Raw genomic sequence first — 16,286 nt, 5'->3', positions numbered from 1 at the left:
CCAGCTACTTGGGAGGCTGAGGCAAGAGAATTGCTTAAGCCCAAGAGTTGGAGGTTGCTGTGAGCTGTGACACCTGGGCACAATACCCAGGAAGACATAATGAGACTCTGTTTCAAGAAAAAAAAATGCCCAAATGTTAATTTATATGCTACCTCTGTGTCTCAGTCTCATTGTAATATTGGGATAATATGTTCAATAGATGCTATATTGATTTAATACCACCAGTTATGCATTCTGGCAAATCCTCAAATTATCATTTGCTTTATGCTTTTCTTTAAATCTGTTCTGTTTACATTTAAACAAAGAAGAAACATTATATCACTTCAGTAAATAACTTGCTAGATCAAAAGTAGCCATATACTTAGATACAGTAACAACACAAAGTGTTATTAACTGTAGCTCAGCTGATTCTTAAACCAGGCTACTTACCAGAATCCACAGTTGGACTTTTAAAAAAGTGTGTGGGAGGAGGATGTCTTTTCCCATTCTAGAATAATAAAACCCAAATCCTTTAAGGTGGGGCCTGCATACTGGTATTTTTTTTTTCTTTTTGAGACAGGGGCTCACTCTGTCACCCAGGCTAGAGTACACTGGTGTCATCATAGCTCAGTGCAGCCTTCTGGGCTCAAGTGATCCTCCCAAAATGCTAAGATTACAGGCTGAACCACCACACCTGGCCTGGGTACTGATATTTCTAAAAACTCCTGTTGGGGGGGACTCCTATGGTGATTTAAATGTCCACTTAGAGTTGGGAAGGCCTACACCAGAAATTGCCACTTGCCCCAGGGTCTGATGTCCAGAGTGGTTCTCTTTGCCATCAAGGGAGATTGGAGAACGATAGGGAGGGGTTAAAGATGCACAAAAAGGCTACATGGTCTGCTTCTTTTGAGACACTCATTCTTTCTTTTTATTTTTTATTTATTTTTTATTTTTTGCAGTTTTTGGCTGGGGCTGGGTTTGAACCCTCCACCTCCGGCATATGGGTGGTGCCCTACTCCTTTGAGCCACAGGCACTGCCCATGAGACACTCATTCTCCACCACCTCCACCCCCCTGCTTTGGCTGGGGCTGGGTTTGAACCCACCACTCCAGTATATAGGGCCAGTAGCCTACTCCTTTGAGCCATAGGCACCTCCCCAAGACACTCATTCTTTTTATTTATTTATTTTGAGACAGAGCCTCAAGCTGTCCCCCTGGGTAGAGTGCCATGGCATTACAGCTCATAGCAACCTCCAACTCCTGGGCTCAAGCGAGTCTCCTGCCTCCGCCTCCCAAGTAGCTGGGACCACAGGCGCCCGCCACAACGCCCGGTTATTTTTTGGTTGCAGCCGTCATTATTGTTTGGCGGGTCCGCGCTGGGGATTCGAACCCGCCACCTTAGGTGTACGTGGCTGGCGCCTTAGCCAGTTGAGCTATAGGCGCTGAGCCGACACTCATTCTTAAAACCCAGCTGCCATGCTATAAGAAAGCCCAGTCCACTCTGTGGAGAAGCCTATATAGAGAAGAACCAACAGACAGCACTAACTTTATTGGTCATAGATACATGAGCCACATTAGACAGGCAGATTCCCTGAGCCTCAGGGAGCAGTACCCCAGCTGTCCCCACTGAGCTCTGCCCATATTGGAGATTCATGAGCAAAAGAAATGAGTATTGTTAAGTCACTAAGTTTAGGTGGTTTGCTGTATAGCAGTAGAGAACCAGAACAATGTTTTACACAAGCCTACCTTCAAACCTATATTCAAACATTACACTCTTCTCCAAAACATCAAAATTCCCCTTTGCTGTAACTTAGAGTTTATCTTCTTCAGTTTCCCCTCCACCAGGAAGGGATGTTTTCCCTGACCCCAGGATTCAGAAAATATTTATGGATGTGCTCTGTTTCATGGGGGAAGCTCTTGGAGGGCATAGAATGAAGATACATGGTAGAATGTGGGTATCTTAAGGGTCTAGCGCTGTCATGGTGGTTTGCTATCTCTGCCATCTTGCAACTTTGGACAACTCACTTTACCTCTTATCAACTACAGTTTTCCCACCTGTAAAATGAGAGCAATAACACCCACCTCTCAGTATTGTGAGGATGAAATTATATGAATACAAAATTTGTCCTCTCAAGCTTATACATAGCAGGTGTTGGTTATGACATGACCACAATAAGAAAATGGAGCATCCCTCTGTTCACCTTCTGGAAGAAGGAACACAGTGATTGTATCTTAGGCAAAGGATATATTTTCATTCCTTTAAAAAAAAAAAAAGAGATAAGGGTCTCATTTTATTGCCCAGGCTGGTCTTGAACAACTGGTCCCAAGCCACGCTCTTGCCTTGGCTTCCCATAGTACTAGGATTACAGGTGTGAGCTACCATGTGTGGCCCATTTTAACCATTTTTAAGTGCAGTTTAGTGGCATTAAGCATATTTACAGTGTTGTACAACTATCACCGCCATTTGTATCTGGAATATTTTCATCTTCCCAAACTGAAACTCTGTCCCCATGAAACACTAACTCCCCATCCATCCCCAGCACCTGGCACCCACCATTCTACTTTCCGTTTCTGTGACTCTGACGGCTCTAGGGACCTCCTATGAGTGGGATCACATAGGATTTGTCCTTTTTTGACTGGCTCACTTCACTGAGTATGGTTTCTTCATCATTCACTTATGTTGTAGCATGTGCAGAAATTTCCTTCCTTTTCAAGTTGAATGATAGTCCATTGTATGGATATATCACATTTTATTCATACATTCATCTGTTAGTGGACACTTGAGTTGGTTTCCCAGTATTCTTTTTGATGCTTAAATGATTCTACTTTACCCAGTGGAAGCCAAGGGAATTCAGTTTTGAAAATTCCCACCAGTTCTGTACCTATTTAAGGGTAAATTCCCAGATGACTAATGGTGTGGGGGATGTGTTCCTAAAGCTCATCTTTGCAACACTTGTGGCCTAAAGGTTCTTCCCTCCAAGTTTCCTTCAGACAGATTGCTATTCTCCTACTTTTTTTTTTTTGACAGAGTCTCACTCTGTTGCCCCCAGGCTAGAGTGCCTTGGCCTCAGCCTAACTCATAGCAACCTCACACTCCTGGGTTTAAGGAATCCTCCTGCCTCAGCCTCCCAAGCAGCTGAGACTATAGGCACTTGCTATCAGGCTTGGCTAATTTTTCTACTTTTAGTAGAGATGGGGACTGTCTTTGCTCAGGCTTGTCGTGAACTTTTAACCTCAAGTGATCTTCCTGTCTTGTCCTCCCAGAGTGCTGAGATTATAGGCATGAGCCATTGCACCTGGCCATTCAGAAAATTTTTGATCCTTCACTTGGAGCAGTGGTTCTGAAAGTTGAATGAGCCTCAAAACCATTTGGAGAACTAGTTGAGCAACTGATGGGTACCCATGCCCCCAAAGTTTCTGATTCCATAAAACAGAGATGAGACTAGAATCTGCATTTCTAAAAAAAGTATGCAAGTGATACACTGGTTTGGGGACCACTTAGAACCATTTATCCAGTTACAGAATTAAAAAAATTTTTTTTAGTTAACTTATATTGTATTTGAAAAACATTTTAAGGTTGTACCAACATTGGAGTTGCTGCTTATTTTTCTCAGCATGATCTCCATTTTTTTTCTTTCCAGCAAAACCTGCCCTAGATTATAATGCACAGAGGTGTTACCATGATAGCAATCTAGTCCTCAGAGGTTTTTTTTGAGACAGAGTCTCACTTTGTCGCCCTGGGTAGAGTGCCATGGCATCACAGCTCACAGCAACCTCCAACTCTTGGGCTTAAGCGATTCTCTTGCCCCAGCCTCCCAAATAGCTGGGACTACAGGTGCCTGGCTATTTTTTGTTGCAGTTGTCATTGTTGTTTAGCTGGCCCAGGCTGGGTTCAAACCTGCCACCCTCAGTGTATGTGGCTGATGCCATAACCACTGTGCTATAGGTGCCAAGCCACTTTCAGAGTTTTTATCTAGACTCATTTCTATGCCTAAGTTATTCATTTTCTGGTGCTACTCTTTAGGGCAAAGCAATAGTTTCACTACCTAAATGCTTGATTGACTCTTAAATGAGAAGTGGAGGGCAAAACAACCCAAACAAACCCAAACAACCCTCCCCCCTGTTTTTGTGAGACAGGGTCTCACTTAGTTGCCCTGGGATCCAGTGCCATTGCATCATAGCTCACAGCAAACTCTTGGGATCAAGTGATCCTCTTGTCTCAGCCTCCTGAGTAGCTGGGATTATAGATGCCTGCCACAATGCCCAGCTAGTTTTTCAGAGACAGAGTCTCCCTATGGCTCAGGCTGGTCTCACACTCATGAGCTCAGGCAATCCACCTGGCTTGGCCTCCCAGAGTGCTAGGATTACAGGTGTGAGCCACTGCATCTGCCCAACTTGATTTTTATTTATAAGAAATAATTTAAAATAACTGCTCAAGGGTTCTCAAATCATAAGCAGAAGTCTAATCTTCAAGGAACAGTGGCTTACGAGATCCTGAAAAAGATGCAAGTATGCCTATCTCCAACTTAAATAGTTTACAAGTTGCTGTGTAAAATTGTGATCCTAGGTAAATCAAAAGTGGCTTTTGGGAGCCAGTTGTAGTGGCTCACAGCTGTAATTTCAGCACTTTGGCAAGCCAAAGTGGGAAGATCACTTATGTCTAGGAGTTTGAGACCAGCCTGGGCAATATAGTCAGGCTCTGTCCCTACAAAAAAAATTTAAAAACAAAATTAGCCAAAGGCCAGGTACAGTGGCTCTCACCTGTAATCCTAGCACTCTGGGAGGCTGAGGCAGGTAGATTGCCTGAGCTTATGAGTTTGAGACCAGCCTAAGACACAGCAAGACCTCATCTCTAAAAAACTAGCTGGGCGTTGTGGCAGGCGCCTGTAGTCCCAGCTACTTGGGAAGCTGAAGCAAGAGGATGGTTTGAGTCCAAGGTTTAAGGTTGCTGTGAGCTGTGACACCAAGGCGCTCTACCCAGGGTGACAAAGTGAGACTATCTCAAAACAAAACATTCTAACACATTAGCCAGTCATGGTGATGTATACCTTTTGTCCTAGCTACTTGAGTGCTTGAGGCAGGAGGATCCTTTGAGCCCAGGGGTTAGAGTTACAGCTATGTTATTGTCATTGCACTCCAGCCTAGCTAATAGAGTGACATGCTTTCTTTTTTTTAAAAAAATGTTTTTGGCGGGATTAGCATTATTTAAAATTTTGTAGACAGAATGAGACTTTTTAAAAACTTTGTCTTTATTGACAAATAATAATTGTATAAATGTATGGGGTAGAATGTGATGGCTTGAGATATGCGCACATGGTAGAATGAGCAAATCAAAGTAATGAACCTGTCTGTCACATCACACACTTACCATTTCCTTGGGGTGAGAACATTCAAAATCCACTTTTAGCATTTTTTTTAAGTATGCAGAGTATATTATTACATATTATACTACCTTGCTGTGCAATTAATAGATGATCAGAATTTATTCCTCTTGTCTAACTGAATAAACATGACTTTCCTAATCATTTCAAGGCAGTCATTCAAGGCAATCAAGGCAGTCATTCAAGGCAATCATTTCGAATTTGCACCTTTCACATTAGCCTGAATTAGAATCACACGGCGCTGTTCTCGTCCCTATTTTACAAATGGGCAAACTGAGACTCAGGGAGGGGGGAGATGGTGGCTGACCGGCTTGCTAAAGCAGATCCAGGATTAGAAAATTAATCCCCAGTTTCAGAGCTTGGGGCTCATTCCATCACACAGTAGTCATATACAGCTGGGAAATAGAAGTGTCCCTTGGGGTTCCCTCTCGACAGCTGGACCTGAAACCTACCTGGCGGCCGGGGATGCTCCGGCGCTGGGATGGAGGTGCTACGCTACTGCGCGCCTGCCCGCCCCCGCCCCCCTCCACGTGCGGCGCACACCTAGAGCTTCGCTCAGCACAGCTCGCCTCGCGCCTCCCTCCTTCCCTCCTCCCGCCCCTCCGCTCCCGGCTTCCCATTGGCTGCAGGCTTCGTCCCTCCGACCGCCGCCCGGCAGGCCCCCGCCAGGCAGGAAGTCCCGCCTCAGGAGCAACAGTCCGCGCGGAAAATTGGCCTAGGCGGCTGTCAGTCGGAGCGGCGAGCCCGAGTCCGCGGCAAGGGCCCGTGGTCGCTGCGCGACCCGAAGTGGCGGTGGTTTCCGGTTCCGCGGGGCTGGCGGGCAGGCGGGCAGCCGGGAGCGGCAGAGGCGGCGGCGGTGCTTGACAGACAATGAGGGCGGCAGGGCGGCGCTGAGCGGCGGCGGCGGCGGGGAGCGACGCGGAGCCCGGGGGCGGGGTGGGGCGCCAGCCATGGACAATCAGGTGAGGAGCGGCCGCGCCGCCCTAACGCAGACCGCCCAGCCCTCTCCCTCCCTACTCCAGCGGGCCCTGCCCTCTGTCCCGGCCCCCCCGCCCCGCACTCGCCCTGCGCCCGTCTCCCCCGCTTTGTGCGCGCTCGCCGCTTCCCGGGCCTTTATGTGGGGCGGGGCGCCCCTCCCCCATTCTCGACCCCGGCCCTGCCGGAGTGCCTCGGACCCCCCTCGGGGATCCTGGCCTGGCCTAGAGCCCCAAGGGACGCTCTTGGGGACCCCAGCCTGGCCCAGAGTCCCGTGGAACGCCCCTGCGGACCCCAGTCCGACCCAGAGCCTCCTGGGACGCCCCTAGGGATTCCAGCCTGGCCCTGAGCGCCCTGGGACGCCCATAGGAACCGCAGCCTGACCTAGAGTCCCCAGAGCCAGCTTTCAGGATCCCTGCCCGTCCCAAAGCCTCCTCAGATTCCTATCGGGACCCTTCACATTCCTCAAATCTGTCCTATACCCCTTTGGGTCCAGGGGCACCCTTTTTCTCTCTGGACCTTTAGTTCCGCGTCACCTCAAACTTCCTGACCCCCTCTTACCTGCCACCTGTCTTCCCTTAAGCCTTAGGTCGGGTTTGAGTTCCCTCAGAGCCTTATGACCCTCTCTCTTCCTTAAACCCTAACCCAGCCTAAGGCTTCTTTTCTCTCATGCCCTACCTGAGTCTGGGCCTGTCTGCCTCAGCTGGAGCAGCCCTTTCCCAACACCTTGGCCCCAGCTTGAGCTCCTGACTGGGACTTCAGCCTCCCTGTTTAGCTCCAAGGACTCAGGCCTGTTTAGTGTCCTCTTCCTTTGGACTTGGGTTTGCTTTTTCAGATTCCTTAGATGTCTCAGCTCCCCTCTGGTTTCAGGCCCTCCTCACTCTCTATTGGACCCCTGTGCCTGAGGGACTGTCTCTTGCACCTGTTATACCAGGACCAGAGGCAGTTTCTTCTCTGACCTAGAGCCCCCAAATCCTTCACATATGCATTGCCTGCCATTCCTCTCAGCTTGGACCCTCATTGCCCCCAGGATCTTGATTTATGCTTCCCACATTTAACCCCAGTTTGGTTCTTGGCTTCATAGTCCTACAGAACCACAAGACTGTTTTTACACTCAGGGTCTCCCATTTCATCCTGACCCCTCTGGCCTGATGCAGCTTTCGACCATTACTCTCTCCGCCCTCTGCCTCATTTCTTGCTCCTTTCCCAAGATCTTACAGCTTCCGTCTAAACCCAGGGTGAGTTCTCATCCTCCCTGTATTCTTTGGACAGCTCCTTCCTTTCCTTCTGTGTTGGTTTCCTTAAACCCGAGGCCTTTCCAGCTCCTGGAACCTCCTTCACCCAACTCTACTGCCTCTTCTCCAGTACCCAGTACCCAAGCACCTTTCCCTTTTCCTCAAGCCCAGACCATTGCTGTCCCCAACATAAGATCTTTATTCCTCTGTCCGTGCTGTACTCTCTGGCTTTCTGAGGTGCAAGACTAGGAAAGGGGCTGTGGGGGTGGCGACTGAAATCTCTGCCATTTCTCAGGGGCAGGTTGGAGTGTCCCTGGCTGCTGGCACCACTGAGGCAGCTCTGTCTGGTAAAGCACTGTGTGATTTCAGGGTGGGGGCAAAGGGACCTCCCTCCTGCCTGTCCTGCTGCCTGTGGCACAGGATCATTGAGGCGGGTGACGTGTGACTCTGGCTCCACTTGCCGAGTTTCCCTTTGGGCTTTGGTGTTGTTGCCTTTCTCTCAAGAGCTAAGGAAGAGTTTCCAGCATTTCTACAGCATGATGTGAGTTAATTTCTCTTGAAGCGCTAGAGCTTTTAGTTTCCAATTCATATTGCGTTACAAACCCAAGCAAAATGGGCAGCGCCCGTGACTCAAAGGATTAAGGCGCCAGCTCCATATGCCGGAGGTGGCGGGTTCAAACCTGGCTCCGGCCTAAAATAAAATGAAATAAAAACTCAAGCAAAATGTACCATTGGTGTCCACTTTCAAGAGGAAGGCCACCTCTGAAAGGTCTTGCTGGGTACCACAAAGGTGTAGAGGATGGCCTGGATTTCCATCCCTTAGTACCGAGGGATGATGTCTTAGTTCAGAGTGTGTCCTTTCCCCTTGTGATGTTGTCAGGCTGTGGAAATCTGGGTGGTTGTCAAGATAAGCAAGTGCTAGAAACAGGTGGCATTCTTGTTCTGTGACAGAAGGAAGTAAAAGTCTTGGTTCAGATTGACATCAGGGAGAGCTAGATTTGCACTGCCCCACAGGGCAGGCACCAGCACCTGTGGCTACTTTATTTAAACTCCAATGAAAAATTCTATTTCTTGGTTGCACCAGCCACTTTGTTGGACAGCAGGGACCTAGCTTTTCTATCACTGAAGAAAATTCATCGGACAGTGCTGGTCTATATCTTTGCAGAAATATTTGCAAGTGAAGCTGGTCCCAGAGGGAAGTGTGTGTGTACCCAAAGTCTGATTCTCCTTCCCAAGCTGTGTTTTCATGCACATTTGGGAGAAACCCAAGAGCTCTGTCTCTTCCTAAAAGAGCTGGGAGGCCCCTGGGGAAACCCAAGAAAATGGTGTATTTTACCCAACTAGGTGAGTTGGCCAGAGTGTCCCAGCATGGCATGGCTCAGGGAAAATGCTTCGAATCCAGCAGAATCCTGTCCTCTCCATCCCCTCCCCTCCAGATGATACTAACCTGTCTTATAGTGGGAACAGCATGACCGGGTGGAAAGTTGTTCACTTTTGAAAGCTTCGATCTTTTTTTCTCCTTCCTGTTTTACTCTCCTGTAGAACTTTCAGACCCAGCTAGGAAGTGGGATTTCCCATTTTACACTGGGCTCTCACGTTCTCAGGATTAGCATCCTATTGCCAGACACAGTCTTTGCCCCAACTAAAACTCACATTTTATTCCTTGCCTCTTCCCCCAGATCTGTGCTAGTTTTGTCTGTGGTGATTGTATTATTATTTTTTTTGTCAGGGGGATGAGTGAGTTCTTTGCTTACTTAAGCGTTGTGTTTGGGAGGGATGTGGTTTATCTCCAAGGCTGGGGCCAGGAGGTCCTGGGATGCAATACGATGTGTGGATAAGGCCGAGCAGATGCTGAAAAGATCAGGGAAGGATCTGGGAACTGCCACTGGGACTGGGGTTGCCAAGGGAGCTGGGAGGGGGTGTCTTTTGTTTGGTAGTCGTGCTCTCCAAAGGACCAGGGAGTACTCCTTCATAGTGGACTATGCCAGGCAGATAGGGCAGGGCAGCCCAGTCAGATCAGACCGTCAGGTTGCTGCTTGCTCATAGTACAGATGTTCTCCTAGGTTTGGAGTTGAGAGCCAGCACCTTGTGATGGTTTTCTTTGGATGGGAAGGTTTGTTTCTGATGGCAGTGGCCTCACGTTCTACACATGGAAATGCAGGCATAGGAAGTCTCAACAACATATCAAGGACTGGTTGGATTCTTCTCCAAACTTGTTGTAGAAAAGCTCAGAATGCCTTAGAGCACTGACCTTGATGACCAACTTCTTCTTCTATTCCCAGTTCTAAAGCTATTGCTTGGAAAGTGGACCTGCCAATTTTCGATCCTTAAGTTATTGTTGGATAAAGTAGTACTGCAGGTGGAGACCAACGTCCTGCTTCCCTTTATGTCTGTTGTAGTTTCTAACAGCAAGGTTTTTGCACTCAGCTTTACCAACTGCTGGTTAAATGAAAGTCTCTTTGCTCCCAGGACCACCTGGTCTGGTAATAGATAACTTTATTGGGGTTGTACAGATACAAAAAATCCTCCAAGACTGCTCTACTTGCCCCCTGGGGGACTTGGGAGACACTTAGTGCACTGTCTACATCTGAGGGTACCTTCTATATAAATACTTCACCCAGGTCTCTCCTGACAGTTTGGTGAGGGTCGGACTAACCAGGAACCTGAGAACTGTGAGAGTGTATTTGCTTATCCATGTCTGTACACACATTCTTAGAGAATTTCCAGAGAGAAATTCATTGAACCCCTCTTCATTTCTTTGTTATTAACCTTGTGCTCCGAGTCAGGGGGGACAAAAAGGGGGATGTGGAGCCCCCCGTGTGCCAGTGGCTAGAAGACCAGGGCCTGGGGCGGCTGTCAGTGAGAGGTCCCTGCTCTCTGATCTGGCAGCCGCGTGCTTCAGAGGATTGTCACAGACGGGATCCATGTTTATCTATCTTTCTTACATTCTAATTCCATGGCTACCTCCCAGAACCCCCTGCTGGGCCTAGAGGGAGGGCTGGTCTACAGAGTATTTTATCTGGTCTTATTTGGCGATTGCTTCCCAAGATTGCAAAAACCCCATCACCTTTTCCCATTTGTGCATGTGTGGATCATGTTGCCAGCAGCTGCTCTAGGTCCAGGCGGACCTCAAAATTAATTCAGGCTGGGGCGACACCAGCACCATATACCAGAGGTGGTGGGTTCAAACCTGGCCCGGTCAAAAACTGCAAAAAAAAAAAAAAATCAGACTGAAGAGGGAAAAGACTCTTCAGTGCTTTCTCCTTCTGGGAAGCAAAGAGATTGTTACATCAAAGGGAATTAGATGCAGTAGTCTAACTCCAGGCATAATTATACCACTTGGTAATGTGAGTTCCCAGAGGAAAGGGCATCTATTGAATAGAATTCCCACCAGAAAATTGGGAAGTCTTACAGATAAACTAGTTGTTTAACACCTGCCTTCTGGGGCCCAGACTTCCCACAGGCAGGCTTTCAAGAAGCAGGATGGTTGGGTGAAGAAAGGGCTTAGAATTGGATGAAACTTTTGGAACAAGGCTGGCTCCCTTCTCTTTGCCAGGTGAGGGGTCGTGCAGTTCACACATGGAAAGATCTGTACTCAGTAGTGCAAAAGTGTCTGGGAAGCTGCCTTCTAGGATCTGTTTGCCTGGCCTTTGTGATTTAGGATTTGAGCCCTTTGATTCCTAGTGCCCTCTGCCAGCTGGCCTAGAGAGGATGGTGTCCCGGTTGAGCCCTCTGCACATGTGTCTCCAGATGGCCCTTGGAGGCCTTGCTCATGCTGCCTACTCTGTCCACTGCCTTTCAGGTGATTTCTGAAAGTGTAGAATGGCTAACACTTTTGGGGGCAGTCTTGGAAGGTTCACCTTTGTTCTGGGCTTCTGTTGCAGAGTGGGTGACAGGGTGACCCCAAAGGTGCAGGGAAGTAGTGGTTGCTGAGGCCAAGCCCCTGAGGTCATTTCTAGCCATCCATTCCAGAGGTTCCTCAAAGTGGCCTCCATGCAGCCAGTGATCCTGATGTCTTGAAGGAACTTATAGGATTGAGGCTCCCTTGTGGAAAAGTTGGGGTGACTGCTGCTGACAAGCCAGATTCATTCATTCCAAGATATCTTTGCAAGCTTAACCTCTCTCTTGACCTCAGCAACCAGGAACCTTCCAGGAGAATCAGCTAATTAATTTACTTTAATTCTTTGGTTCTGATAGCCAGGGAAGGTGTCCAGGTGGAGTGTAGGAAGGAGGGGGTGTAACCCTTGGCTGTGGAATAGGCTTAGCTATATAATACATTATCCTGACTTGACAAGTCAAAGCAGTTGGCTAGGGCTCAGCTTCTTGCTTGCCTCCAGTTAATGTATTGCGAATGTCTTACCGAATCAGTGATTGCTTTTTTTTTTTAATACAGTGGCACAGCAGCTGTGTTATCCCATCATCTTCATTTCTTAGAAGATTCCAGCATTCAGGGGAGAAAGCCCCAGAGTGCAAAAGACCAGTTGCTGGGATCTTGAATCTGTTGGTTCAGTTTGTGGTCACCCATATCCAGCGGTGTTGAGGCTGAAGCTGGCACCAGCCTTTGGGGCATAGATGTCAACTGGGCACTGCTTTGGGCATGGGCGTGCCAGCTGTGAAGATCACCCATTGCTGCCTTGGAACCTTCCTGTTTACTTTGGCAAATCTGTGGCAGAGTTCTGGTGCTTACATTCTCCCTGTCTCCGATGGAATTGTGGTCTTTCGTTCTTTCACAATAACTGCTCTGCCGCCTGTGTGCCCTGGGTAGGAACTTCATGTCATCAAAAATGCTGGGAAGTCAGCTGAAGTCTGAGCAGCCACATTGAAATAAATCATTCCAAGGTGACGATATCATTATGTAAGAGTTGCCTCTCAGAAGCAGAAGTCATTTTCCAGTGTAGTAGTGGTATTGTTCTGATGACATGTATTTAGTTTTCACCTATAACTCACCCAGGAGTTCAGGGATTATCTTCTGTTTCTCAGCATGAGCACAGGTCAGAAAAAAAGACAAAGGTCCACATATGCAGCGGATGTGGTGATTAGATCATACGAGGGATAACGTAAATATTGTTTTGGGTTTGTTTGTGTTGAACATTCTCCATATGCAGTGCTATTCAAATAGATGCTTGCGGTCGATTTGAGTATTTCTTGTTGATCAAGACATTTAGTCCCTCATCTCTAACTTTTGGCAGAGTATTTTCACCTGAATTCCGTAAATCCTCAGTGCCTAGGGTTTGTGAGGGTGCCTGAGCTGTGGCCCTGCCCTCTCCTACCATCTCTGGTCTAGGCAGCATCCCTGTTTTATGGATCTTGGAGTTGTTGGATGTCCTTCACTCTTGATTCCTGCTACTTCCCTATATTTTGGGCTCTATTTAATGGACCTCTCTTTTAAAAATGTGAGACGGGGTCTTGCTCTGTTGCCTGGGTTAGAGTGCAGTGGTATCATCTTAGCTCATTGCAGCCTTAAACTCTTGGGCTCAGCTGGGTGCAGTGGCTCACACCTGTAATCATAGCACTCTGGGAGGCCAAGGCAGGTAGATAGATTAAGTTCAGGAGTTCAAGACTAGCCTGAGCAAGAGCCAGTCCCCATCTCTACTAAAAATGGAAAACCTAGCTGGGTGTTATGAGGTGTTGAGGCAGGGTGCTCATAGTCCCAGCTGCTTGGGAGGTTGAGGCAAGAGGATTGCTTGAGCCAAAGAGGTAGAGGTTGCTGTGAGCTATGATGTTACTGCACTCTGCCCAGGCAACTAAGACTCTGTCTCCAAAAAGCTGGGACCACAGGCGTGTGACACTGTGCTTGGCTAATTTTTGTATATTTTAGAGAGATGGGGGTCTTGTTCTTGCTCAGGTTGGTCCCAAACTCCTTGCCTCAAGTGATCCTCCTACCTCAGCCTCCCAGAGTACTGGGGATTCCAGGCATTTTCCAGCCACTCCCTCTGCTTCCTCTCCCCTCCGCCCCAGGGCTGCTATGGCTGTTTGTCTTATTCTGCCTGTAGCCCCCCCCCCAAGGCCCACCAGAGGATGTTGACGCTATTTGTCATGCAGTTACCCTCGGTTCTCCTTTCTTTGTGTCCAATCTGGATGATCCTCCGTCCGGGTCCCAGCCCTCCCCTGTAGTGTACCCTGTCCTCTCTTCCTGTGGAGCCCCAAAGTGATGATGGTGCTCAGCCAGGGGAACTCATTCTGCCATATTTCTTTCTTTTTTTTTTTTCAATTAACTAATTTTTTAGTTGTTAAGTACAAATTATATATAGTTAATTGTATACAACATTTTTTTTTTTTTTTTTTGAGACAGAGTCTCACTTTGTTGTCCTGGGTTGAGTGCTGAGGTGCCATGGCTCAAAGCAACCTCAAACTCTTGGGCTTAAGTGATCCTCTTGTCTCAGCTTCTCAAGTAGCAGGGACTACAGGCACCCCCGACAGCGCCTGGCTGTTTTTAGAGATGAGGTTTCAGTCTGGCTCAGGCTGGTCTCAAACTCCTGAGCTCAGGCAGTCCACCTGCCTCGGCTTCTCAGAGTGCTAGGATTACATGTATGAGCCACTGGGCTCAGCCTATTGTGTACAATTTTAAAAAATTAATTTTTAGAATTTGACACTTCACTTGCCTTATTTCTTGCACCTGGCTCGCTGTATACTCAGAGCCCCAAGCCTCCCTTGCCAGCTCTGCCATACGCTGAGACATCGCTGTCCTCATTTGCCACTTTGGCCTTCTTCTTGGAAAGCACCACTTAGAGCTCCCTGAACTAGAAGGCTCTCTGGTTTAATTAATCCAGTGTTTGGGGGGGGGCCTCATGTATGGTGGGTCCAAGATAGAAATGAAGAGACAAAGATGTGGTCCCTGCTGCTAAAGAGTTTATAGGGGCCTCAGGGAACATCAGCAGCCCAGAGATGAGGGACAGGACAGAGTAGGGACTATGGAGTTGTCCACACTTTGCAGAGACTTCAAGTCTCCTGGGGCATGGATGTTCTTTGGCGTGGGTCAGAAAAGGCACTGGGGAAAGTAGCACTTGAGCTGGGACTGAGGGATGAGTAGAGTTTTAGGATAAGTTTAGGATATCCCAGACTGCAGGACTACAAGAAAAAACACACATTCCTGGTGTGTTTTGGGCTGGCCAACCGCTGCTTGAGCTGGAACATAGGGCATGTGTGTTTCCTGTGTTTTTTAGTTCTGGGATTCTAAGTCATGCCATCAACTTAGGAATGGCTGTGTGCATGGATGTGTGTGTGTACCTGGTGGGAGGGTGGGACTCAAACCCAGACTTGCTCATTATCCGCTGTAAAATGCATTCTGACTTCAGAAGGGTTAAAATGTGAAAAGAAGGTGAATGTTTCAGACTTAAAGGAAATATGCACATGGAGGATGGGAGGTGTGCTGAGGGGCTAGGACTCGTTCTCAGGAGGTGGCAAAGTGTCAGAGCTTTAAAGCGGTGGGGGGCTGGAGGGAGGCAGCCAGATCCATCTGGTCTGACTTGCTTTCATTGCGTGACAACTGAGAGCAGAGAGAAAAGGGAGAGGGAGAGAAGCCAGTTAGGCGCTGGGATACTCAACTAGAGGCAGGAGTTTGAGTGGGCCTTGGAATTCCAGAGAAGAGACAAATGTAGGAGTGATCATAGCCATAGGGGCACACATGGGCAGTTGGTGAACTGGAAGGTCAGAGGTACAGATGGGAGCTGTCTGGTGTGGGGCCCCAGAGGGCAGCTGTGTAGGAGCTTCACTTAGGAAGTGTGGGAGTCACCCGCGGACTGCCTAACTCCGGTTATCTCAGTACTCAGCAGCAAGTGTGTAAGTGTCCACTTGGCCCCTGCTTTATTTTGTAACATTCTTGTATTTGATACTAGGTGTCCAGGTCATATCTATTAAAAGTCTGAGGAGGTTTTCACAAACTGGAGTAGGCTTTGCCATTAGGTTCCCTGTTGGTGGTTTTGGCTGAGCCAAGAATGCTTTGAAAACTTATGGCTTTGTGTTCAGTAGAGGGAAACTGGTCTGAGCTGCCTGGAATTTCAGGGCAGAGTCTCAGACACGTGTAGGGTGAAGAGATCTTGATTTCCAAGGCTATGGGTCTGCTGGGGACCTGCCACTGGGTGGCTGTAGGCTCACCTCTCAGTTCTCATTGGGAACCACCCATTCTGGTTTGAATCTGCAAGCCAGGGTTTTAGCTGGTGACTTAGGGGATTTGGAATCCCCACCAAGGTCTCACCAAATACAACTGTGCAGCCCACAGGCAGTGACCTCATTTCACAGATGAGGAAACCAAGGATCTGAGAGTGAGCTGCCAGGACCAGACCCAAACCCAGGTCTATGTAACTGCAGGGCCTGCTCATGTACTTGCCTGGCCCAGGCATCTAAGCTCCCTGATCAGAACACTTTCATTCTCAGCCATCCCATAAGACACCTCCTCAAGGCCCCTTGAGATCCCCTAATCTCCCATTTGAGCAGAGTAGGTGGAAGCCGTCCCCAGGGGCTCTGGTCTTGTAGCACAGTGGTTACGGAGCCAGCCATAGACACTGAGGGTGGTGGGTTCAAACCCAGCCTGGGCCAGCTAAACAACTGCAACAAAAAAATAGCCAGGCGTTGTGGTGGATGCCGATAGTCCCAGCTACTTAGGAGACTGAGGCAAGAAAATTGCTTTAGCCCCAGAGTTTGAGGTTGCTGTGAGCTGTGATGCCATGGCACTCTACCAAGGGTGACATAGTGAGACTCTGTCTCAAAAAAAAAAAAAA

General features: G+C 48.2%; 1 protein-coding gene across 1 annotated transcript in view; it reads left to right on the top strand.

Moving 5' to 3' along the window:
- The first annotated feature begins 6,137 nt into the window (after positions 1 to 6,137).
- MLLT1 (MLLT1, super elongation complex subunit) overlaps positions 6,138 to 16,286 on the top strand; it is a 76,446-nt gene continuing 66,297 nt past the window's right edge. Inside the window, exon 1 of the mRNA XM_003797986.3 lies at positions 6,138 to 6,321. Within this exon, the coding sequence (XP_003798034.1) occupies positions 6,310 to 6,321 (12 nt within the window). The 5' untranslated portion in view covers positions 6,138 to 6,309. The remainder of the gene's footprint in view (positions 6,322 to 16,286) is intronic.

This window comes from Otolemur garnettii, unplaced genomic scaffold (genome assembly GCF_000181295.1).
Source record: "Otolemur garnettii isolate 467f Iridium unplaced genomic scaffold, OtoGar3 scaffold00127, whole genome shotgun sequence".
Taxonomy (NCBI): domain Eukaryota; kingdom Metazoa; phylum Chordata; class Mammalia; order Primates; family Galagidae; genus Otolemur; species Otolemur garnettii.
This window is presented reverse-complemented; position numbering and strand designations above follow the sequence as displayed.